The following is a 24,939-nucleotide window of genomic DNA, read 5'->3' on the forward strand; positions in this document are numbered from 1 at the left end:
GCCAGTGGCCGCCCCGGGAACGGGAGCCGAAGCGGGAGACGCTGTGGGGCTGAGGGTGAGAGGCAGACGACGGGTGCCGCGCCGCGAGGCTCAGGCATGTGGGAAGCGCGGGCCTTCCTTGGGCATGTTTCCCGAATGCTGGCACCGAGGGGCCACAGTCCCGTTGCTAGGGATCGGGTCCCGGGCCGGGCTCTTTGAATTCTCTTCGCTTCGTCCCTGGAGGGGAATGGACCCTCTGTGCTGGGGCTTGTTGTGGGAGTTAGGGGAGGAGGTGGTTGTGGGCCAGAGTTTAACCAGGTGTCTGGGAAGAACAGGAGCTTCAGTTAATACTCTTCTTCACCAACCCCTCCTGCAGTTCTTTAAGATGGGTCTGTTGTTCGAATCTTGTCACAGGTAAGGCAGCAGAGGCTCAGGGAGGCCATGCAGCGGTCGGGCCAGGGTGGGGCCCAGGCCGGCGTGGCTCCACTTCAAGGCAGGTTCCACTCGCAGCCACCGGAGCCCCAACTCAGTCTTGAGGGCGCCCGAGCATTCTCCGAGTTGTTGATGTAGATGAAGGAGAGTACTGTAACTTGAACAAATTAACTAGAATGCAGGGGCAGTTGTGTCTCACAAAGGCCTTACACTCAACCGTTGGGAACAGGACGTGGGAAGTCAGGTCAATGTGGACTTTGGCCAGTGAGCCCTGGGGTTCCTAGAGCCTTTGCAAAGGTCATCTGATGCTAGCCTGAACCTCATTTTACTCAAAATCTAAAAAAATTACGATCCTGGCCTGGTAGGGTTGGTGGCAAGATTAAATAAAGTGTTTATAGGAATAATGTACCTAGTATAGAGAAGGAGCTGAAGAAATGGTTCTTTCCCTTTTTTTCTGACTCTGAAGGTATTTGGTGAAATTACTAAGGTGGAAAATCCTAGGGGTCTAGCTGTTCAGACCACTGCTAGGGCCTGCACTGCCGATCTAAATCCACTTGTTTATAAGGCGCCACATGAAGACTTTATCTACGGACAGTCTCTCCCAGAGGACACATACCATTGTGGTATTGCTGATGAAAGGTGACAGGGTAATAATAGGCTGACTAACCTGCTACTACTCCCTTGCACTTTCAGACCTAATTACAGCCCCAATTTGGAGTGTTTGCTGTCAACACCCCCTTAGCACTTGCTAATCTCCCTTTTTGATATGAGGACAAACTCCAGGCTCAGAGCTTTGGCAGGCAACAAAATAGAACTTGATATACCATGTGGGTTATAGGAAAGAGTCTAGTTCTGGGCATTGATTCCAGCCTTTTCGTTCCTCTGATGCCATAAAATGTTTATATATATATCTATATCTATAGATATAGATATAGATATATATTTAAACTTTTTTAAAAAGCAAAACTTAAGTGTATAGTAATGTTTTGCTAGTAGGGCATTAGGATGGTATATAAATGAAGTTTATAAAACATTGCTTTCAGCTTTTGTTTTTATTGGCTTCTATTTTGAGACTGAAGACATGCCTTAATGGAAAAGCAGGGAAGCCCTAAGATTAATCACAGAAAATCACAGTTATGATTGCAGAAATCCTTTAAGAGGTTGAAGGAAACTGCTGCATTTTTAAAAAAAAATGTATCCAGCCCTGGCTGGTGTAGCTCAGTGGATTGCTTCCCTGTGAACCAAAAGATCACTAGGTCAATTCCCAGTCAAAGCACAAGGCCTGGGTTGCAGGCCAGGTCCCTTGTAGGGGGTATGTGAGAAGAAACTGATTGATGTATCTCTCACACTTGGATGTTTCTTTCCCTCACTTTCTCCCTGCCGCCTCTCTAAAAATAAATAAATCTTTATTTTAAAAAAAAGCATTTAGCTGGAAGTAAGGAAGAGTGAGTATTACCCCAGCGTAACCAACTTCCTGGCTTGCTTTTGGATAATCCTTTCCCTGAGCCTCAGTTTGTTTTCCTTCCTAGAAATGATTACCAGATCATCACCAAGTCCCTTTTCTCAGAGTTTCATGATTCTATATCCTTAAAAGGAGTGGTATTTTTCCGTAATAAAACAGTGATACTCAGAACATTATAAAGTACTTACGCAGTATTGAGGTATAAACTGTTGAACTAGAATATGTGTTTCTTTAGAGCAAGAGCTGCTGAAGACCTGCACATATCAAATGTGAATTAGCAACTGCACAGTCTGACAGGCGAACAGGTGGTCTGCAGTCGGGACTGATGCTGTTGTGCCTTTCTCTGATTGTCCAGTTGTGTCCCTGGTTCTGGATAAATGAGGCACTGGGGCAAAATGTTTCTCCCTACAGTTCTTTAGAGAAGAACTGTAGTGATTTACTGAAAATGTGTTTAGGATCCTTAGGTACAAGGAAGAATAGTGGAGATGTAAGATTTCTAGAAACTTTGACACTATAGAAAAAACATTAAGAAGTGTTTGCAATGTTCTTACAGCTTTAAAGTCAATCTTTACATTTTAGACGTCTAAAAGAGTGTTTTTATTCACTTTGCAGGTAAAATTACTCATTATTCATATATTCAGTCATTCAGTCAGTATTTTGCTCATCATTTACTACCGACCATTAGAATGAACAAAACAAAACCCCTGCTCTCCTGGCACTTAGTTAAATTCAAGGAAGTGTAAGACAAAAAAACCAAATAAGTAGATGGAGACTGTCAGGTACAATGCTAAGTGCTAGAGGGAAGTAAAGCAGCGCTGCTCCTCAGTGTGGGATGCTCACAGAGCCAGTACAGGAGGGAGGCTTAGTATGTGGGTTGTAGAGCAAACAGGCCTGGGTTCGTATCTAAGCTCTGCTGCTTGAGCTTTAGTTTCCCTGACTCCTTAGTTCCCCCTATGGAGCAGCACAGTGACAGTACCACCACCCAAGGACACCAGCAGGTGTGGTTCTCAGTGGTGGAGGGAGTCAGAGCTATTAGGCGTCGGGGAAAGTGATCCAGGTGGAGGCCTGAGGGCAGGAGCAGCCATGACACATAGAAGTGGGGGGCGGCGGGAGGGGACCTGCACAGCCGGCAGTGGGCGATGTGGCCTGCGTGGTCCTCAGGTCAGTGAGTTCTGCAGACCGTCCATGCCGTCCTTCCAGCAGTTTTCAACGTTTTGCCTGTGGGACGGTGGTGTGTTTAAGGGGAGACGCCCAAGTATTTATTTTGAGGAAAAAAGCAAATTGTTTTATTTGGGGCAGCTTTCTTATAAACAATACCAATTTCACTAAGGTTGTCCAGTGTCTTGCAGCAAGGGGCTGGGTTTCCAGCCCAGGGAAGATCTTGGGCTGCTTCCCGTGGGTAGGGAAGGCGTTCTCCTTGGCATCCTTTCTGAAGTCTGCTCTCTCTAGCCCTTCTTTATTTCTCTGGTTTTATTTTGTTTTTAGTTTTAAATCCATGGTCTTGTTCCTTTGACCAGTCACATTTGTCCACAGCACTAAATGTAGAAGATACAAGAGGCAGTGTGGTGAGCAGGAACCCCCTGCCCCCAACCCCAACCTTCAGGCTATAACGCCACCCCACCTCCAGGCAAATACTTTCGTTATTTCTTTGCTTCAACTAGTGTGTGCCACACAGATGGCAGCACTCTGTACACATGCAGCCAGTTTTCTTCATGTAATTTTCACGGTGATCTGACCCATATTAGTATTTACCGAGCAGATGCACCCTTCCTAGCCATCACCTGGTGTTCCACTGCGCAGACATGCCATACTACTACTTAACAATTCCCTGTTGACCTACATTAGACGGTATCTAATCTTCTATTATGAATGATAATGCTGCAGAGAATTCCCCAGCAGTGGTTTTCAACTCCAGTGCCGCCATGTCTTGCCTCTTGGGGACTCAGTGTTCACGTGGACAGTTTTGTCAGTGCCTGTTGTTCGCCAAAAGTTTGGACATTCTTGACTCATCTTGCTTCCCCCCATCTCAGTCCTGTTGGCTCTGCCTTTAGAATCTGCCCAGACTCCAAATTAACCTCACTACCTCTGCTGCTGCCACTCAAAGCCCAGTCACTCCCTTTTGGTGGGGTAGCCAGAGGGTCCCTTTAAAACTTGAAGTCAGATCATCTCCTGTGCTTTCTCTCAGTTCCCTCGAAGCAAACCCATGGTCCATGGCCAGTGCCTGCGTTCTACACACCTGTTCCCTCAGCACCCCAGGCTTCCTCGCTCTCCCTCAGCCCTACCCTGGTCCTTTGAGATTCTTCCTCCAGACATCACAGGCCTCACTCCTGTCCTGTGCCTCCCGGGCCCTGCACTGCTTTGTCCCACGTGGCACATAGAGACTCCTGCAAAAAGGGACGAACACGGTGCTATGTTCCCTGCACCCTGGATTGGACTTAGCATGTAGTAGGTGCTCAGTACATACCTGTAGATAATTGAATTTATTTCTGGAAGTGCATTGGCTAGGGATGTGCACTTACAGTTTGAGAGCTGTTGTAGAGGCTGCGCTGACTGAGCTTCCACTTATGTTTGAGTTTGCCTGTCCCCATACCCTCACCCACGTATATGCTCAGACCTGTGACCTTTGCTGGTGAGATCAGCAAAAGCTCATTCTAGCTCTAATTTGCTTTTAGAGTCTTGTTGGATGTTACATTACGAAGGGCTAATTTCTTCATTATATGAACAAGTCCTAAAAATAAGAAAACAGCAATCCAGTTGACAAAAGTGGGGAAGAATATGAATCAACAAGTCACAGAAAGGGAAACCAAATGCTTTTAAACACGAAGAGGTGTGTTTCTGAGCTTCGAAGTACTTAGGAGTTCTTTTTTTAACACCAAAAGTTTATGTTTCCTTCTAGTGTTGTTCTGGTTCCATTTTTTTACTTAAATCTTTGCTAGGTCTAGAATTTGGTGAAAATTATGAGGTAAGAGTGTAACTTTATTTCTCTTCTCAGAACGTTGCCCAGTTGTGTCATCAAAAGCATTTTTAAAAAAATACATTATTATATTTATCAACATCAATGCCACATTTATAATGATTAAAATGGCAGGGTTCACATGTTTCTTTTATTTGGCCAACAGGCATTAAGCGTCCTGTATAAGGCCCCACACGAGCTGTTTCAATTGCCAACAGTGAGTCAGACAGCAAGCCGCTCGTGTGCTAGCAGGGAGCAATGAGGCAGTAACTGACTGGCATGATGTGCAGCGGGCTTTAAGGAGCCAGGGTCAGGAGGAAACAATTCATTCTGCCAGTGGGTGTTGGAGGGCTCTTTAAGGAAGAGTTAGTGCTTGAACTGGGCCTTTGGGTCGTTGAGTGGCATTCTCCAGGCTTGGAGAAACATTCCAAGCAAAAGGAACAGAAACCTGAAAATGTGTTTGCTTTAGATAATGGTGTTCAGTTTAATTGTCCAGAGCATGGCCTGCCAAGCAAGAGGGCTGTGGGGTGAGCAGGAAGGTAGATTGGGACCAGTTGTGAGGACCTGGCAAGCTCTGCTGGGGACTGGAGCCTCTGGCCACTGGGTCAGAAGGACCTAGGGAGCCCAGCCAGGATTTCTGGATGTCTGTATTTTGAAAGTGTCACAGGGCTCAGCCAAGGTGGAGGTGCCACTCTCAGCCCCAAGGAGTACAAATTGGCGTGGGAGGAAAGCCAAGCATCTACCCTGCCCTGGCTCTGACCCAGATCCAAAGGCCCCAACATCTCCCTGGCCTGGATTTGGGGAGAAAATTGACCTGAGGTCATGGAGTCACCTTAACTTCTCCCAAATGAAGCCAAATTCCCCATGTTATTTCTGGACCAGACCAGTTGTCCTGGGCAGTTGAATGTGTTCAAGTGTCCTTGATTTTTTGGGGGGGTTTTTTTTGTGTTTTTTTTACCTGGTGTTTGCTTTTTTAGTTTTTTAAGTGAGTTTCCTTGTTAGCAAGTGGTATAAGTTCCATTGGAAGCATTGCTATTTTCTGTGTGTCTTGTCTTCTCTTTAGGAGTCAGCGCTGATAGAGAGATGGGCTGTTGAAACACCATTCCTGGACTTCCTTGCCATTTCCCTGAAACTGGAGCCAGCTCTAAGATAAGATGAAGACCGTGCTCATGGTTGCAGAAAAGCCATCCTTGGCCCAGTCCATTGCCAAAATCCTCTCTCGAGGTAGGGAAGACCAACCCTTGAATCTCTCTGGTTTTGATCGGTAACCATGGTCATTCCTGTTTTACACATTATTTCTTTCTTTTTCCAAAGTGCGACTCTGGCCCGCTGGAGTAGACTCGGTTCAGGACAGCAGGCATTCATGAAGCACCTTGGTATTGGTCACTGTGGAATGCATTTACTGCCACAGCCAGCATGAGCCAGGGCGGGGGCTCCCCAAGGGCACAGGCACTGTTCACAGCATAGCAGCAGTTGCAGACAGGCCTCTATAAGAGTGTTGTGCTCGTCAGGGTTGGTGGTCAAAAGCAGCAAAAACCAGCCCTGGTAACTTACACAGAAAGGGAATTTACTGGAAGGAGGAAGATCAGCCAGGACCACACCCTGGTCTAAGTCTGACAAGGCCATGCCACGGGCATCATCACCACAAGACCCTTGCCCCTACCCATGACCCCTGACTGCTACAGCTTCTGCCCACAAGCCTCGTGTCACTGAAGAGCAGCCACTAAGCTGAGCCTTGGCCATGGCCCTCCCAAGACACCAGAGCCCTGGGAAATGGAACGTCTGCCCCCACCCCCCTTCTTTGGCCACTAGGGTGCTTGGTGCTGCTTCCCCTCTTGTCTCTGAATTGCCTCCAAGTAGGAAGGGTATTTGGATGCCAGGGACCCAGAAACAGCATGCGTCCACCCTGACCTCCCCTTGGTCCCAAGGGTGAAGGAGGTAGAGACCCCGAGACAAGTTGGCTAAGAAGTCATGGTCTGAAGGAAAGGGGAGACCCCAGAAGTAGCGCTTGGTCCCAGAAGCTGAGAAAGTTCGGCTGGGGGACCATCAGTGGGGAGCGTGGGATGACACTGTGGGATTGAGTAATTAGGACATTCCTGGGCACCTCTGAGTAAAGTCTGAGAGAAGATAGGCAGAAGTCAAATTCAAGAGCGAACACAGAAATGCAGAGTCCGAGAGTGTGTGCTCTTAAGAGTTCAGAGGGGGCGCTCCTGGCCCCAAGCCAACGTGGGGCTCTGTGTGGTGAGCACACTGTGCTAGCTGGTTACCAGGGGTGTTTTCCCTGTGAACTGTGAGGCCTCTCAGCTCCTAGTTCCCTGCAGTGGCCTAATGGGTGTTACCACTGACCACTCTGGGGAAGGGGGGCTCCGGCCCTCTGAGAGGCAGTGTTGGGGCCCGGGGCCTCTGAGGCAGCTGCGGCCCACTGGAGCAGCCATCCCTGTGCTTCTCCTCTGCAGGGAACATGTCCTCACACAAAGGACTGAATGGAACGTGTTCAGTGCATGAGTACACAGGGACCTTCGCTGGCCAGCCAGTCCGCTTCAAGATGACGTCTGTCTGTGGTCATGTGATGACCCTGGATTTCCTGGGTGAGACCCCCAACCCTTCTACCCACCCATCCCATTGAGGGGAGCCCTGCATGGTGCTTCCCAGGGTCCAGTTGGAACCAGGGGAGGGCTCTAGGCAGGGAAGTCCAGAACTATGATCTCTGATGCTAGCAGGTTGTGGAGAAGCCACCCAGGGTCCCTGGATAAGGCATTCAGACCTCAGGCTTTGGAGGTCACCAGCCATGGGCCTCCACCCCAGTGGCACCCTTAGTCACTGCATGCCCCGTGTACCTTGCTGTGCACACTGGAGATGGTGCCCACTTTGAGGGGGCCTGGTCTAAACAGGTGCTTGAGGGAAGGCTGCTGCTCCCACTGAGTGTCACTGTTGTCTAGCAGTCACTTGGTAGCTGTCATCATCATCCTCATTTTGTTACTATTATCCATCATCTTAGAATAGCCAGCATTAGTGACGCACTGGGGCAAGGTGCAGGGCGGCGTGGTGGACAAGAATCTGGCCTGGGTTCCGAACCACACTCTGCTGGCCCTCAGGCTGGCACTGTGGCAGTAGCTGGGCCTCCATGAGTTTCTGCTCCTCATGTGTGAAATGGGTCTTACGACAGTGCCATTCGCTTCCCAGGACTGTCTGGGAGTCAATGTGACAGTGATGGTAGAGTGCTTAGTACAGGGCTGGGCACATAGCAAAGCCTTAGTACTTCCTGCTGGTCGGTAGCAATGGCGACATCGATTCAGTTGTGTGGCTGAGCATTCAGACCCTGAGCTTTACCACTAGACTGCAGGTGGGGAGCTGGGATTTGAACTTGGCTCTCTCTGACCCCAGTCTTTTAAGCTGCAAGAAATTGGGCCCAAAAGAAAGGCAGAGTGCTGAGCATGTGAGCACCAAGCCCTACGTAGTGAAGTAGGTGGATATATCCAACGTGAGGCTCAAAAAGATTGATTCTCCACGGGCATCAATTGAGCGCCCATCCTGTGCCCAGTCAACTGCTAGGTCAGGGGAGAGGGTTACAGAATCCAGGCTGGAAGAGAAGACAAAAGCATGTGTTGCGTGGGTCAGTGCTCTGGCAAAGTGACCCAGCCCAGGAGTGGTACTTCTAGCCACAGGGACCATCCCGGAAGCAAGGCTAGAGCAGCAGCCCTGCCTAGTGGTGGCTCCCATGGGGGGCCAAGGTGTGGTGTCAGCTTGGCAGCTAGGAGAAGGCAAGCTGCTAAAGGAAGGCTGCCTCTGATTGTGAAGGTTGCCCTCGGCAAATCATTCTCCAGGCCTTTCTCTCATTTGCAAGACAAGACCACATTATGATCACAGGGACCAAGCTCTGAAGTGCATTCAGATGTCATTGTGCCTGGGGTTTACAGGAAAGTACAACAAATGGGACAAAGTGGATCCCGCGGAGCTGTTCAGTCAAGCCCCCACAGAGAAGAAGGAAGCTAACCCCAAGCTGAACATGGTGAAGTTCCTGCAGGTGCGTGGGGCAGGCGGGGCAGAAGCAGGTAGGGAGGCCCTTCCCCTGGCTCCCTTGAGCCCAGCCCTTGGGCACACCTCGCAGCCCTTCTGTGAGCGCCCCCAGCTGGCCCACGAGGCACCTTTCAGGCCTGCTCCTTACCCCCACCCCCATCACTACACTGTCAGCCACCAGAATTCTTTTAAAATAGTTTGATGATGGTGGTTGCCCTTCTAATTTTAAAAAAATGCATGTACATTATGGAAAATTGGAATATATAAATAAGTATAAAGACAGATCATTTATAATCACAGTACCCAAGACAAACACTATTAACATGAAGGATGATTTCATTTCATTCCTTTTTCTTCGCAATTTTTGGGGTAAGATCGTACTGCATTTTTAATGGTTTTTTTTGTCCACAAAACAGTAATTCTGAACTAAATTCTTTTCTGAGTGGCTAAGCCAATCTAACTAGATAGTTCGTCTGCTTAGCCTGGGCCCCTGCTCTGGGCACCAGGCTTCCTAAACAGCGGGGGGCGGTGGTGGGGGGACAGCTGCTCTGCTCCCTGAGCCAGGTGGGAGTACTGTGGGTGGGGACTGCGGGGCGCCCGGCTGTGGCAGGTGCGAGTCATCTTGTGCTTTGTGGCAGGTGGAGGGCAAAGGCTGCGACTACATCGTGCTATGGCTGGACTGTGACAAGGAAGGGGAGAACATCTGCTTTGAGGTAAGGTGCCCCCATTGTGGTCCTCACTTTGGCCTTTCCTGCCACCTGCCCCAAACCATTGCTGAACCCAAAGTAGGAATCAACTACATTGGATTAAAAATGACTTTTACTCTCCTTTATTTTAGAAATTCTCTAGACACTTTAAAATGCAAAGACCATACTAAGGGTGATGGAGTGTTACTTTACCATCTGGGGACATACTGTGTGATCAACAGTAAAGGGGCAGAATTTGCTAGATGGATTTGAGTTTCACAATGGGGCTTTGTCAAGGAGAGAGTTGGTTTTCAGCATTTCGGTCACTCAGCACCTCCCGGGGACCTTAGATCGTGCCGGCTGACACCTGGCAACCTTCCTCACCCCTTTCACACACCTCATTCTTTTCGGCCCCCGCCTTCATGCGTCCTCTCCCCACCCAGGATGCCCTCCCATATCTGCCTTGGCTGTGGTGCCCTCGTACTGGTTGTGACTGCAAGTGTCACCTGGTGCCACTAAGGCTGTGACCCTATACCCTCCTGCCTCTGCACCCCCCGCTCCTCACCCCTGAGGACTGGCATGCCTCAGGGCTAAGGGAATGCTTCCACCGCAACAAGGGAACTCAGGGCACCCTGCATTCCAGCACAGCAGCCTCAGCAAACTTGATTCCACTCCATGCCTTCCCAGATACCCCTCTCCTGTCCCCTCCCCTACAGGGCCGCTCCTCCCCAGGGGGCCTCTGCTGCTGAGGGTACAAAAGGGTGGCAACTCATGGGGCTTTCTCCCTTCAGAGTCGAAGCCACTTCCCTGTAAAGAAGCTGCATGGCCAGGCTCCAGCATGACTCCCCTCCCACTGCACGGCCTTCTTAGTGAGTCTTGACTCCAGGACCCCCACTGTGCTTCAGCTGTCCCCCTTCCAGCCGCCCTAGGCCCCTCAGTGGGGGTCATCGGGGCCTTCCCACTCCTTCCCATTGCCTTTTCCTCTTCATCCTTTTTCCCTCTCTGTCTTTTCTCCAGTCTCTTAAAAGTCCCCCCCTCCCTTCCTAGCACCCCCTCCTCTAGAAGAAGGGGAAATGGGGCAAACGGGGTGGATCTGGCAACTCTGAGTTCCCTTGTGTCCTTGGCAGTAGCATTTCTTGGTTTGGTGAGAATGGAAGCAGGAAGGAAGAGAGAAGGTGGCAGCTTGCAGGGTGGTATAAGAAGGTGGTGTTTGAATAAATTTGTAGACAAAAGGAAGGAAGCCATGTTGCAGGTGTGTGAAGAGACTAAGGCCTCTGGAAGGAAAGAGAGACAGAGGAGCGTCTGGCAAGGGTAGAGAGGGGATCACACATAGAGCTCGGGGGGCTCAGCCCTGGAGAGGCGCTGGGCCCACAGGTGGGGTGTAGAGCGGGAGGTAGAAACCGTAGGAGTTGAAGGGGGTCACAGCCAGCCACCTCCCTCAGGTCCTGGATGCCGTGCTGCCTGTCATGAATCCGGCCCATGGCGGTGAGAAGACAGTGTTCCGGGCCAGGTTCAGCTCCATCACGGACACGGACATCTGCAGTGCCATGGCCCGCCTGGGCGAGCCCGACCACAACGAGGCACTCTCCGTGGATGCCCGGCAGGAGCTGGACCTGCGCATTGGCTGTGCCTTCACCAGGTGCTGGCTGCTCTCCCTTTGGCAAGAGTCCCTGCCATGCTGGTCCCCATCCTCATTCCCTGGGCCTGATCAGCATCCTGCATTTTTCAACATTTTAAAAATCCTGAAGAAAACCGTCTAAATAGATCACTGCTTAAAAAGCAGTACGTTTGTCCACACTGTGTGGGTCTTGAGGAGAGGGCAGAGGGGAATGGAAGGTAATAGAAGGGCCTCCTGGCCCAGGATGGTCAGGGTGTCTGCTCTTCTCTCCCATTTTCTGTGTTACATGTACACACACACCTCCCCAGCTCCCATGCTGAGCATGTCCTCTTACCCTGACTTATGAGCGGGAAGCAGTCAGCCACCTTGGCCTCCTCGCCATACCCGCCAGTGGTTAATGATGGTATCTTGAGCACACACACATGACTGAAATATCTTTCTCTCCCCCTCCCCGACCCCTCTTTGTAGGTTTCAGACCAAGTATTTCCAGGGGAAATATGGCGATTTAGACAGCTCTCTCATCTCCTTTGGGCCATGTCAAACCCCTACCCTGGGATTCTGCGTGGAGAGACATGACAAAATCCAGTCCTTCAAACCGGAGACCTACTGGGTGCTGCAGGCCAAGGTTCTCTTTCCTTTCTCTGTTCCTGCTGGGTCTTTCCAAGTCTGAGAGTTCCCACCACCATCGTCATCATCATCATACTCCTGCAGACCCCAAAGGTCTGAGGGCACAGCTGTGGCCAGCAGTACAAAAGGGAGGCCAGAGAGGGGTCTGCAGGGTACCTAGGGAAGGGGACCCCAGCTTCCATGGAGAGGCAGGATAAGGCTCAGCCTAGATATGTTGAATTTGGATCAACAGGAACGAGTTCAGCTTTGGTCATGTGGGGTGAGGTCCCTATTTGGGGCCATCAGCTGCCAGTCAGATCCAAGGACTGACTTTCAAAAATATTAAGATTTTGGAACCCCTTCTCCAAATAAGAGCCCCCATGGAAGCTTCTCATAAGATTCAGAACATGATACAGAGCTGCTCCAGTTGACGTGGGGTTGGGGACCCCAGGATGAGGCCACACCTAGTGTTAGTCAGGCATTAGGATGTGGGGAGGGATGGTGTGAGAGGTGGAAGCTCTGACACTCCTTAGGGACACATCAGCTGCAGCTCTGGGCTCCGCTCATGAGACCATGTGCCAGATTTCAGGGGGAGGCCAGCTGTCAGAGCAGCCTTTTCTTGGGGAGGGGCTGCGTAGTAATGCATCGGTGCAGCTGCGTACCTGCACAGGTACGGCTCTGAGACTTTAGAGCTGGGGCCATTTTGCTCCCAGACAAGGACCAGCTTCATTTGCCGCAGTTCTCTTCTCTGGCAACAGATTGACCTGGATACTTTCTTTCCTGTGTTCTTTTGTCCTTCCTTCTGCAGGTTAATGCTGATAAAGACAGATCTCTCCTTTTAGACTGGGACCGAGTGCGAGTGTTTGATCGAGAGATCGCGCAGATGTTTTTAAACATGACCAAGCTGGAGAAGGAAGCCCAGGTGGGTCTGCTTCACCCACATCTGTCACCTTTGCCTGGGCTGGGGTAGGAGTGGGATACCTTTGGCTAGAGAAATAGATTGTGACCTAGGGTCACGCCTTTCTGCCCCTTTCTGAAACCCAGACATCTTTTGAAAAGAACAGTTACACACACAGACCTGCTGAAATAGTTCCGCCCACTGCAGCAATTGCAGCATGCCGCATGCCTTCTCTCTGTCGCGCACCGTCCCACTCCCATGACGGTCCAGGCCCCTTCCACACTCCCCTTTCCATGCGACCTTGTGGGCACCATCTTTTTTGGACAGGGCTTCATTTCACACAAATGTCCCTTTTCTGTGACGTCTAAAGCTGACACTGCACGGCCATGAACCCCCACCAGGGTCACACAGCTAACACGGGCGGGTCTGGGATCCCAACTCCAGTCAGCTTCCATGGCCTTTGTGGTGCTGTATTTCTTACTCAGGGTTTTATGAATTGGAAGGACATGCTGCCTGGCCTTTAGGAAGAAGGGGACGCCGCCTGGCAAGGAGCTGCTGTGGAGGGCAGGGGAATTGGGTTTGGGTGGCAGGCCCAAGGCTATTGCAGCAAATGCCATGCAGCAGCCACTGGGGTGCTTTCATTTGTCTTCTTGAGGCTTCCTTGGGTCCTTCTTACCCACCCACGCAGGTGACTCAGGCTTCCAGAACTTCTAAAGCCGCTCCATGCTGCTATCCTTGATCATGTTCCCACAGAGACGCCATTGCCACTGTCTCCAGCTCTCACCCTAGTGGTCCAGCCTTCACGGCCGAATGTACACAATTTAGCCTCAGTGTTTAGCCCACATTCGTTTGTCCAGCATCAGAAGACCCTGCCCTGGCCAGGTCTACATGGAATTGGCAGTGATGAGATGTCAGAGTTGAGTTGTTTTGAGTTGTTTCTGCCACGGGCAAAACAGAGCCATCTCTCCTAACAGCTGTTTGGTTTAGAGGTTGAAAGTGGTAGCTCACCAGTATTTTATTTAAACCGCATGGTGTTCACAAAAGTTTCAAAATAGTTATCAACATTTAAAAATTATGAGGCTTCACATTAAAATCTTGATTTCCAGCTTCTCTTGACCAATCAGAAGACGTAGCAATAGTAACAGGTGCCGGTAGCAGCACTCGGGCTCACTGGGGGCAAGCAGCTGACCGAGACAGCCTGCACCCTGGGGCCCACCTACCCCTACTGCCACCCCCAGGGCCTCGCTGCTGCCGGCTCCTGTCTGATTTTGAATTTGCAATCCATCCTCTCTGTCTCTTTTTTAAAAATTGATTTGACGGGGGGAGGACATTGCTTTGTTCTCTCATTTATTTCTGCATGATTCATTGGTTCATCCTTGTATGTGCCCTGACTGGGGGTCGAATCTACAACCTTGGTGAATCGGGACAGTGTTCTAACTAACTGAGCTCCCAGGCTAGGACTGCAATCCCTTCTCTTGCCTCTTCCCCATTCCCCCAATTTTTCTTTCTCCTTAGAAAATTCTTTAGGAAATTATTTTCTTTTTCTTTCCTTCCTGGGCCTGAATAAATATTCATTCAAATCTTGAGAGCGCTGTGAGAAATGGCTTTGAAAAGGAGGGAGACCAAATCAATGAAAGCAGACCCTTTGCTCACCCATCCTAATTCTCTCTATTTTGCTCTCTTCCCTTCCCCCATCCCCAAACCACTGAATCTGTTCTGTCTTCTAGGTCGAAGCCACAAGCAGGAAAGAAAAAGCCAAGCAGAGGCCCCTGGCCCTGAACACTGTGGAGATGCTCCGTGTGGCCAGCTCTTCCCTGGGTATGAGACCATTTCTCTAAAACCCCCAACAGACTTCCTGGAGCAGGCACACAGCAACCCCATTCAACTCCAGTTTAGTACCTGGGGGTGCAGGACAATGCTGGCTTTCTTACCCTACTGGCATTCTCCCTCCATGCTCACCTGTGCCAGCACTCACCTCCCCCACCCAGCGTGCTCGCCTGTGCCAGCACACACGCCCTCCACGTGCTCACCTGGCCAGCACACACCCCCTCCATGTGCTCACCTGTGCCAGCACACCCCCCCCCACATGTTCACCTGTGCCAGCACATGCCTCCTCCATGTGCTCATCTGTGCCAGTATCCCGTCTCCATGCAGTGTCACCTGAGGCTTAGAGGAAATCTGAGCCTCATGTAGATTTCATTTCACTTAAATTCCAGAGTGGAAACAAGTTAAAAAAAGGAGAGCCAGTTCCACTTCACAAGATTGTTAGTTAATACTTAACAGCTTCTTTGAGTTTATGTAGGGAAAACGCAGACCATGTCATTTCACTGCGTGTCTGAGGAGCCCCTGCCAGGGCTGAGCATGTGGAAAGCCATCAGCAGGGCCACCCACAAGGCAGGCCCTCACGTGCCCCTCAGAGGCATTAAACCATGGAATTTAAGCTCCAGATAGAAACTCTGGTCCAAATCCCAGCTCAGCCACATCCTTCCTTGTCCCAGAGCCTCAGTTTCCTCATGAGAAAAGAGGGTGACCGTAGTTAGTAGCCATCTCCCTGGGTTGTAAGGATTAAATGACTGAAATAGCACATCCTAACAGTAGCAGTGGTAATGATTGTCACTACCCAAGAGGGACATCCGGACATTGTAGCGTCTCAGTAGCTTCCCTGCTGCAGGGGAGAGGCCAAGCCCCATCTCTCCTGCCTGGGACAAGTGTGCCATGGCCATTCTGAGCCTTGTTTCCGTAATAGTGAGAAGGAGGTTGGGCTGGACAGTTGGTGGCCTCCAGGCATTGGTGACCCCTCAACGGCCTTGGGAAACCATGAACAGCATCCTGTGGGGCAGCACCTCCAGGGATCCTCAGAGGCAACAATGACATTGCATGACCAGTAGCTGAGTAGCAGCCTCTGCTGGTCACAGAGAAGCAGGAAGAGGAGTCCTCTCTCAGTGGCCCTGGGATGCTGTGAAGACAGAAATACCCAAGAGACTCAGAACAGAGGGCATGTACTAATTCTGTGGCCATAGCAGATGTCAGCAGGCCCTGGGGCATGCTTATGATTCCATGCCAGAGGGTGAGAGGCAGGCATTCTAGAGGCCACATTCAGGCAGTACAGCTATCAGCATCATATGGGTGACATGGAGCATCCCTATCCTTGGTCAAGCATCATAGGTTGAGGACCTCAGCCTTGCATAAGGCACAGGCACCTGGTCAGCAGCTCAGCTCTGGGCATTGCCTGCTCAGATTCACCATCACCCCACAGGAGGCCAAGTTTGCCTTTTGGGGAGCCCGAGGGCCTGAGTCCATGGGCAGGCACCTGGCCAACCCTGGCATTCTGGGCCAGCCGAGCCTCCTGTTTCTCGCAGGCATGGGGCCCCAGCACGCCATGCAGACCGCTGAGCGCCTCTACACCCAAGGCTACATCAGCTACCCACGAACTGAGACCACCCACTACCCCGAGAACTTTGACTTGAAGGGCCCTCTACGGCAACAGGCCAACCACCCCTACTGGGCCGACACGGTGAGCAGAGCCAGGCCCTGCGCCTCCATGCATACCTGTTGCTGAGGCCTTGGGTCCTACCTGAGGCCTGGTCAAATCCAGGATGGGCAGCAGCTCCCAGTAGGCGGGGGGCATCCAAGCCCATACTCACACTCTGCTTTGTCTTCTCTCTCTCAGGTGAAGAGATTGTTAGCAGAAGGTATCAACCGCCCACGGAAAGGTCACGATGCTGGCGACCATCCCCCCATCACCCCCATGAGGTCTGCCACGGAGGCTGAATTAGGTATCAGGTGATCCCCCCACCATTGTCACACTTACACGTCGCATTTATTCTCTCTCTCTCAGCTTTTGGCAAGGGAAGGGTAAGAAGCCATAGCAACATGGGACCTTTGCATGGTGTCAGGCCCTGTTGGCAATGTGGAGACTCCCTCCTGCCCTGATCTGTCCCTGGCTGTGGCAAAGGGGGTCACCTCAAAGTTGTGCCCCCCACCATGGGACAGGACAAGAGTGAAGTGGTGATGGCAGGTGTGCCTGAGTGCAGGGTGCAGGCCACGGCTCGCGGGGACCCTAGAGCAGAGGAGACCAGGCAGGAGGTGGGAGGGTGAGGTGAGTGGGAAGGTGACAGTGGGCAGAACAGGATGAGACTGAGAGTGACAAGCTCAGTCACTGGGCCGAGGCAGCGCTGGTGGCCACATGCCAGGAGAAGGCAGAGGAAGGGAGAGCCATTGTGGGTGGCAGTGGGAGCTGCTTGTGCACAGCCCTGGTGGGAAGTGATGGTGGCTTATCTCTAGAGAGGGTCAGGCCAGGTGCCTGAATAGCAGACCCACCTGGAAGCAGGGCGGGAGATGGGAACCATGGCTGTGAAGGAACCACTGGGGCACCAGAAACTCACTTTCCTTGCTCTGCATTTCCTCCCCTGGGGCATCCTGTGGCTTTGCTTCTTGAGCAGGAGCCAGGGGGTCCTTAGAGCCAGATTCCTGGCTGGTGACCCACATCCATGCTTACTGCAGGGAGCGAGGCATGGCGGCTCTATGAGTACATCACTAGGCACTTCATCGCCACGGTCAGCTATGACTGCAAGTACCTCCAGAACACCATTTCCTTCAGGATCGGGCCTGAGCACTTCACCTGCACCGTGAAGACCGTCATCTCACCAGGTAAAACTGCGGGGCCCAGCTTTGCTCCTCCGCTCAGGCCCACAGACAGACCGCATGTTCCCCACCGGACCTGGGGACGGAAGCCCAGGGTCTGAGGTGGCCCCCTGTCTCTCCAGGCTTTACAGAGATCATGCCCTGGCAGAGCGTGCCCCTGGAGGAGAGCCTGCCCCCCTGCCAGCGGGGCGACACCTTCCCTGTGGCCGAGGTGAAGTTGCTGGAGAAGCAGACGAGCCCACCCGACTACCTGACGGAGGCCGAGCTCATCACCCTCATGGAGAAGCACGGCATCGGTGGGTGCGCCTGCCTGCCTGCCGCCCCCCCCGGGACCCAGGCCAGACGGTTCCCATCCCAACACTGTAGCCCAGGGGCAGTGCTTCCAGAGCGGACCAGTGACCCTTCCATGCTCAGCACCTGTTGGCTGGGACCCAGGGAGCGGCCAGCTGAGCCAGGCAGGGTGGCAGCAGGCAGCACCTCGCCAGGGCCTCTGTGTCAGGACGTGGCCTTGCCCGTAAAGGCCGAGATGTGCACTTATGCACACTCACACCAGGGTGCCAAATGATTCGTTTACAGGAAAAGCAGAAAAGTCAGATCAGAGTCCTCCTCGGTCCACACAGCCAACCCAAGTCTGTCCTGGAATCCAGTGACAGGAAAACCAAAATTCACAGGTGCCGCTCCCCGGTGAGGGAAGCTTAGATCCCACCATGGGCTGGAAGCTCCCGCACAATAACCAGGCTTCCAAGTAAGTATCAGCAGCCCAGGGCTGTTTGCCAGCTCAGTATAGTTGCTGATGCACGCACCTCACAGGTGAGGCGGACTTGCCCACTCCCCAGGCCCACGGGCTGTGACCTATGTCCTCACACACTTGAGGCCTTCTCCCTAGGCAGTGTTCATGCTGATGGGCACTGCCCAGTTGCTGATGTGCTATCCCAGGTGACCCCTCCCAGTCAACAGGCTTTGGAGAGTCCTGGGACAATCCAGGCCTCTGTACCTGGGCTTGGCCCCGTCCGTGACAGTCCTACAGGTGACTGGTGACAGCGTGGCCTCTGCAGGAGAGCTGTGCCTTCTTCCTGGAGACCTATGTGGGTTGCGCCACAGCAGTCCTCAGCCTGTTGGGAGGTGCAGGCGCTGCTTCCCCAGCATCCTCTGCCTTTCCTGTTGACGGAACATCCATGGTTTCTGACAAGCATACAGTAGAAATTGACCAAGTTGAGTTTGCAGAAGTGAGGAGAGCTCTTGGGACGTTCTGAACCGGACAGTGGTCGAGGCTGGCCCTGTCGATCAGGGACTCTATAAAAGGACCTGACGCGAGCTGCCCCCCCCTCAAGCCATGGCAAGAATACAGTGAGAAGCTGGGGAACCCACTGAGCCACACAGGCGTCCTAGCAGATAGGCAGCAGCAGGCACAGCACCACTCAGAGCTTGTCGCACAGGGTTCAGGTCCTCATACCCACGTCCTCCCGTGAACATGGGACCTTAGCAGGCTCATTAGCCTCCAGGCACCCACTAAGGAGGCTCCTTGGCCAGGGGAGCAGTAACGGTAGGATCTGGCAGTGCCAGATGACCTTGAAGTCCCTTAGGGAGGTGTGTCCCAGAACTGGGAGCCTATCCTGGGGACTCAGCACCAGGAAGTGGGCAGAGCAGGGCAGGTTTTGCAGGGGATGATTGGTCAGTGAGTGTGTGAGCTCCATGTTTAGGGGGCTGAGGCTCTGGTTCCCGAATAGGGTTAGTGCCTCAAGATGGAGGCAGGAGAGGCCACACAGGTCTTACCAGATGTGAGGGGCAGGTCAAATGAGCTCTCTGTCCTTGGCAGAGTTCCTTAGCCTTTCTGAGCCTCTGTAGAGTAGGAATAAGCGCCAAGCACTGGGAACACCGTCCTGGGGTTCGTACTGCGATTCGTGAACTGCCATCCAGAAGCAGCCAAGGAGAGGTTAAGAACCAGGGGCCCATGACTGGAGAGGGTGAAGAGGAGTCCACAGACTGATGGAGAGTGTCGGGAGGCCAAGGGACACCAGGGTCTTGCTGTGCATTGCAGGGACAGATGCCAGCATCCCTGTGCACATCAACAACATCTGCCAGCGCAACTATGTGATCGTGGAGAGTGGACGTCGGCTCAAGCCCACTAACCTCGGCATTGTGCTGGTGCACGGCTACTACAAGATTGGTGAGTTCAGCTAGCCAGTGCTCCCTGGGCTGTAGCTCCACCTTGGCCAGTTCAGAGCATCCTCTACCAGACCCTGTGGGGAGCCCCAGCCCCCACTGCAAGGGTGCTGCACTGGCCACCCTAGGACCGGCCCCAGCAGGGCTCGGCATGGTGGGTGATGAACAGACAAATGCGAAGGATCCAAAAGGGGAGACAAGGGCTCTTCCCCATAGACCAACTAAGAACTAGGCCAGGATCCTCACTGTAGCACTTGTCTGCTCTGTCCCCTCAAGGCCCCGATGAACATAGACATGGCCCAAAGGCTGCCAGGAGCACATCTATGATGCAGTCCTAGAGATTGTTGTCCCTGGTGACTCCATCCAGGATTTTTCTGGGTGGGAGATCGGGAAAGGTCTGGGGGTGTGGGGCCCAGCCTGGTGTCTTCCAACTCCGGCTGGAGCAACCACAGCCCCCCAGGTGAGAGTGCTCACAGTGGCCCCCCCACCCGCAGATGCGGAGCTGGTGCTCCCTACCATCCGAAGCGCTGTGGAGAAACAGCTGAACCTGATTGCCCAGGGCAAGGCTGACTACCGCCAGGTCCTGGGCCATACCCTGGACGTCTTCAAGAGGAAGTTCCACTACTTCGTTGACTCCATCGCAGGTGAAGTCTCTTCCCTGCCCCTGCGTCAGAGCTGCCACCTCTCGGGGTGCCAACGGTCCCCATGTGAGACCAGCCCCCAGATCTGGGCTCCAGGCCTCTGTTGGAGAGGGGGTCATCTCTGGGCCCTTATCAGGATTAAAGAGCCAGTGTATTAATACCACACGCAGGGCACACGGCTCATCTGACCAACGGGGCTGCAGCTCTGCTGTTCCCATTACTGACTTGGAAACGCCACCACCCTCTGGGCAGGGATGTATTTCCTCACAGACCCTCTACCTTCTGTGGTGGCCTCCCCTCCAACCCAACCATTTCCAGCTGCTAGGGAGCGGGGCTGCTACAGGCTAAGAGTGCATGACTCTTCTGCACTGCTTGCTTTCAGGCATGGACGAGTTGATGGAGGTGTCCTTTTCACCTCTGGCAGCCACAGGCAAGCCGCTCTCCCGCTGTGGAAAGTGCCACCGGTTCATGAAGTACATCCAGGTAGGTGATGGGTGAATGACTGCCCCTTCTGACCCGTAGCGCCCATGTGCACAGATTTGGGCAAGTCTTGTCACCTCTGTAGGCCTCCACCTTATCCTCTGTCATACAATATATTCTTTGTTCCAGTTTTCACACAAGAATATCTTAAGAGGCCTAAAGCAGCCTTGCCAGCAAACACCCAGTGTCCCCAGGACCCCAAGAACACATAAGCTGTTAGGCCACTTAAGCACATATTGTCCATTGTTCTCTACCAATACATTCCTTGCTATCATGGGTGTTGTTATACATGCGGGGATTTTAGAACTGCCTTTCTTCATACCTAGAGCAAGTGTCCTGAGAATCGTGGCCTGGATCCTTGCTTGAGAGGTTCTTGCCTGGCAGCACATTATGTATTATGTGTTGTATGTCACATGTTATATACTATACATACTGTACATGTATTAAACATGTACATATTACATAGTACATGTCCTATATTTGCATATATACGTGTATTATGTATTGTATATTACATATTATGTATTACATAGGACTTACTGTGTGTTATATATTATATACCCCACTTTAAGTATTCTGTATTCTGGGGAGAATGAGGGTGGGCAGGAGGGTCAGGTGGCCCCAGCAACCCTGTGCCTCTCCCCTGCATTGCTGCAGGCCAAGCCAAGTCGCCTGCATTGCTCCCACTGTGACGACACCTACACCCTCCCCCAGAATGGCACCATCAAGCTCTACAAGGAGCTCCGGTGCCCGCTGGATGACTTCGAGCTGGTTCTGTGGTCATCGGGCTCTCGGGGCAAGAGCTACCCACTGTGCCCCTATTGCTACAACCACCCGCCCTTCCGGGACATGAAGAAAGGTGAGAACACCTCGTCCCTGGGCTTCAGCTTTCCCCCCGAAGCAGGGCTGCGCTCGTCCCCTCTCTGGGTATCCTGGTGTCTATCAGCACAAGCCCCTGCCCGACATCACACTGCACTCTGACAGTGTCCCTTCCCTGGGCCTTCCCATGCTACTGGGTATAAGATAGGAGACCCCCTGTGTACCTGGGCACTGCTGATGCGTCCGCCCTGCCCTCAGCTGCACCCCCTCCTGGGCTGCGGTGAGTGAGAGGGTACAGCTGGTGGGAGGGTGCCTTCCGTCAGCACCCACGAGTGTTCTCCACCCTCATGCTTATTACTGGAGAAAGGAAAACATGTATCCAGGTGGGGCTGAGAGACCGAACCTAGAGCCTGAAGGGGGCCAGGACCCAGAGTGCTCACCCTCAGGTGTGCTGTCCCCTTTACACCCCACCCAGCCCCTGGGGTGTCATCACCCCATACTATGGACAGAAACGAGCCACAGCGAGAATGAGGCATCCACCCACATCCCCAGGGGGTCTGGGAGCCCTCAGGATCTCAGTTTATCCCTCCTGACTCAAGCCTCGCCTGTGGGGCAGGCACTGAGGCCCATTTCTGCCCTCCAGCAGCTTCCAGGGCAGCTGATGGCCCCGTGTGGCCCACTCCACTGAGGTCCACACAGAGCTGCCTGTAACAAGCTGTGGAAGCAAAGTGAAGGGCAGATGCATTTGGCTGGGGGCCACCAGGAAGGCCTTTGGGAAATGATGTGAGCCCAGGGAGAGGGGTGCTCAAAGGGTGAGATTTCAGATAAGCAGAGAATGGGAGTGCTCTAGAGCCCAGGCCAGTGTGAGCAAAGCTGAGAGGAGCACTTTCTGTTGGGATGAGGGACGCTGGACTGTGAGGCACTGAGAGAGGCCCGGGGTGGAGGTGTGGGGCTGCCGCACGGGGCGAGCGGGGCAGGTGTGCTCACAGGCTGCCCTCTCCCCGCCAGGCATGGGCTGCAATGAGTGCACGCACCCCACCTGCCAGCACTCGCTGAGCATGCTGGGCATCGGCCAGTGCGTAGAGTGCGAGAACGGTGTGCTGGTGCTGGACCCCACCTCAGGCCCTAAGTGGAAGGTGGCCTGCAACAAGTGCAACGTGGTGGCGCACTGCTTTGAGAATGCCCACCGCGTGCGGGTGTCCTCCGAGACCTGCAGCTCCTGTGAGGCTGCCCTGCTCGACGTGGACTTCAACAAGGCCAAGTCCCCACTCCTGGGCGATGAGACGCAGCATACGGGCTGTGTCTTCTGCGACCCCGTCTTCCAGGAGCTGGTGGAGCTGAGGCACGCGGCCTCCTGCCACCCCATGCACCGAGGTGGGCCGGGAAGGAGGCAGGGCCGAGGGCGGGGCCGGGGCCGGCGGCCTGCTGGGAAGCCCAGTGCCAGGCGACCAAAGGACAAGATGTCAGCCCTGGCTGCCTACTTCGTATGATGGCCGCGTTATTCCTCATCCAGGCTCCAGATGGTTGTCCTTTGGGCCACAAATCATTAAAATGCATTTTGTCTTCTCCAGAGCAAGCATCTGGGGATCTTTGGCTGGTGTCAGGGTTACTGTGTCCTCCCCACCCATCTCCTCATCACCCCTCCCGCCCCTGTCCCCTTACCTCTCCCTTCATGCTGCACACACCTCCCAGAGGCCTGCTCTTCCCACGCCCCAGCAGTGCCGTCAGGGAGGACACCAAGTGTGGAAATGGTAGCTGTGTGCATGGTCAGAGGTGTCCCTGGTGCCTGTCCTCGGGGAGGGTACCACCAGCCTGTCACCCCAGGCAGGGGTTGCAGGAGGGAGGCCCGGTGGGGGAGATGGGGCTGGGAGAAGTCCTCTCTGGACCTGACCCTCAATGCAGCCCTCTGCTTGGGGGCGGACCCCACGCTCCTGGGTCAGCAGCTCTGAGCAGACCTGTGTGTGGTGCCTCAGGCGACCCCAGCAGTCACCAGGGCCTGCTCCGATTTCAGTTGTCAAACAGGCCCTGTTTGTCTCGGACAGTAACACAGGGGGCAGGGGTGCCATGGTGAGCCGTTCACATGCCAGATGTTGCAAACGGCCTGCAAGCCTTAATGCCCTCTGGGAGCTGGGTGCAAGCAGGAAGCTGCTTGCCCGCCTGCCCGCCATCCTTCCTGTGCCCCCCCCCCCACCCCAAGGAGGAGCACCTGCTTTAGGCAGCCACAGGTCCCCTGAGCTATGGAAACTCCACCCCAGCCATGTGGGAGCAGGAGCTTGGTGATGTGGCTTCCCAGGCTGTTCAGTGGAGGAACATTTGTACAAGGAGCAGATTACAGTTTCACACAGGGACAGCCCTTCCCCACCCCACCCCCCGCCCCATCTATCTTGGTAGTAGATTTAGTTCACATGAGAACATAAAAGGCTCTGAGGAGAGCCTCTGTAAATAAACCTGTGGCTTTACGTGGCATTCCCAAAGGAGCTGCACCCCAGGCTCCCTCTTCCTGGAGGCTTCAACGAGCCAACATAGTGTTCCCTGGAACACAGTTTGGGAAACTACTCCAGAAGCTCTCGAAAGGCTGCCTCTGCGAGCAGTCTCCCTGGGAAGCTGTGCTGCAGCAGCCTGATCCTGGAGCATTGACAAGGCCACATCTAGGGGGCAAGGTCCCTGACTCAGGGCTGTGACTGCTTGGCCACCCCCTTAGGCCCTGTCACCTAGCAGACTCAGGGCCTCCTCTCCTTATGTTCTGGGACCCCTCTGGTGAGGCAGCCAGGGTGGAGGCTCGGTTCGGGCTTAGAAGACAGAAACTGTATGTTAGGCCTCAAACCCAAACCGCCCGTTCCTTACCAGGGTTCTGCACTGAGGTTTCAGCCTGTGGGGCCAGGAGTTCAGTTAAGGAGTGGCTGCAAAATCCAGAAGAGAGAACAGTGGCTTGGATCAAGGTGGTAGCCGTGAAGGTAGGGAGAAGTAGGGTGATTTATTTTTTATTGTGGAAAATTTCAAACAAAATGGAATAATAAAATGAACCTCTGTATACCATTACTCAGCTTCAACAATTAACCTGTGGACAGTCTTGTTCCACATCTCTCCTGTATTTAGATGTGAATCCTAGACATCGTGGCATTTCACTGGATGTATTCTGACTGTAAAGCAGACAGTTCTTGCTAATGGATAGAGCATGATGGAGTAGAAAGATCAGAATTACGGACCACTTTAAGGCCTTTGGCCTTAACGGTTGGAAGGATGGAGTTGTCCCTTAACTGAGACAGGAAAGACTGGCAAATGGCGCAGTATAGGCATAAAGACCAGGGGCTCAGTTTTGGAACTGAAGTTTGAGGTATCTATTAGAGATACACATGGAGCAGGGAGTTGGATATACAAGTCTGGATTTCAGGGAAGAAGACGGTTCGAGGAATAAATCTGAGGATCACCAGCATAGAAATACTGAAAGCCACAAGACTGGATGAGATGACTAAGGGAGTAAGTATAGAGCAAGAAGAGGAAAGGACCAAGGACTGAGCCCTGCAGCATTTAATAGTGTGAG

At 53.0% G+C, this 24,939-nt stretch overlaps 1 protein-coding gene across 5 annotated transcripts; it reads left to right on the forward strand.

Annotated features, from left to right (window-relative positions):
• Positions 1–22,966, forward strand: TOP3B (DNA topoisomerase III beta). 5 transcript variants are annotated; one of them, XM_054592688.1, is made up of 18 exons: positions 1–55; positions 5,890–6,050; positions 7,283–7,414; positions 8,744–8,850; positions 9,482–9,556; positions 10,972–11,168; positions 11,616–11,772; positions 12,562–12,675; positions 14,379–14,469; positions 16,011–16,165; positions 16,322–16,427; positions 17,155–17,301; positions 17,418–17,591; positions 19,334–19,462; positions 19,953–20,102; positions 20,482–20,582; positions 21,237–21,438; positions 22,407–22,966. In XM_054592688.1, the coding sequence occupies exons 2-18, from the start codon at positions 5,981–5,983 to the stop codon at positions 22,886–22,888; spliced, it is 2,589 nt and encodes an 862-aa protein (XP_054448663.1). In that variant the 5' UTR covers positions 1–55; positions 5,890–5,980; the 3' UTR covers positions 22,889–22,966. The 5 variants fall into 5 exon arrangements, with proteins under 5 accessions (XP_054448663.1, XP_054448664.1, XP_054448662.1 ...); XM_054592689.1 differs by lacking the exon at positions 1–55 and adding an exon at positions 376–393; XM_054592687.1 differs by lacking the exon at positions 1–55 and adding an exon at positions 4,576–4,700.
• The last annotated feature ends 1,973 nt before the right edge of the window (positions 22,967–24,939 follow it).

This window comes from Pteronotus mesoamericanus, unplaced genomic scaffold (genome assembly GCF_021234165.1).
Source record: "Pteronotus mesoamericanus isolate MK-2021 breed Mesoamerican mustached bat unplaced genomic scaffold, CSHL_Meso_final scaffold_371, whole genome shotgun sequence".
Lineage (NCBI taxonomy): Eukaryota > Metazoa > Chordata > Mammalia > Chiroptera > Mormoopidae > Pteronotus > Pteronotus mesoamericanus.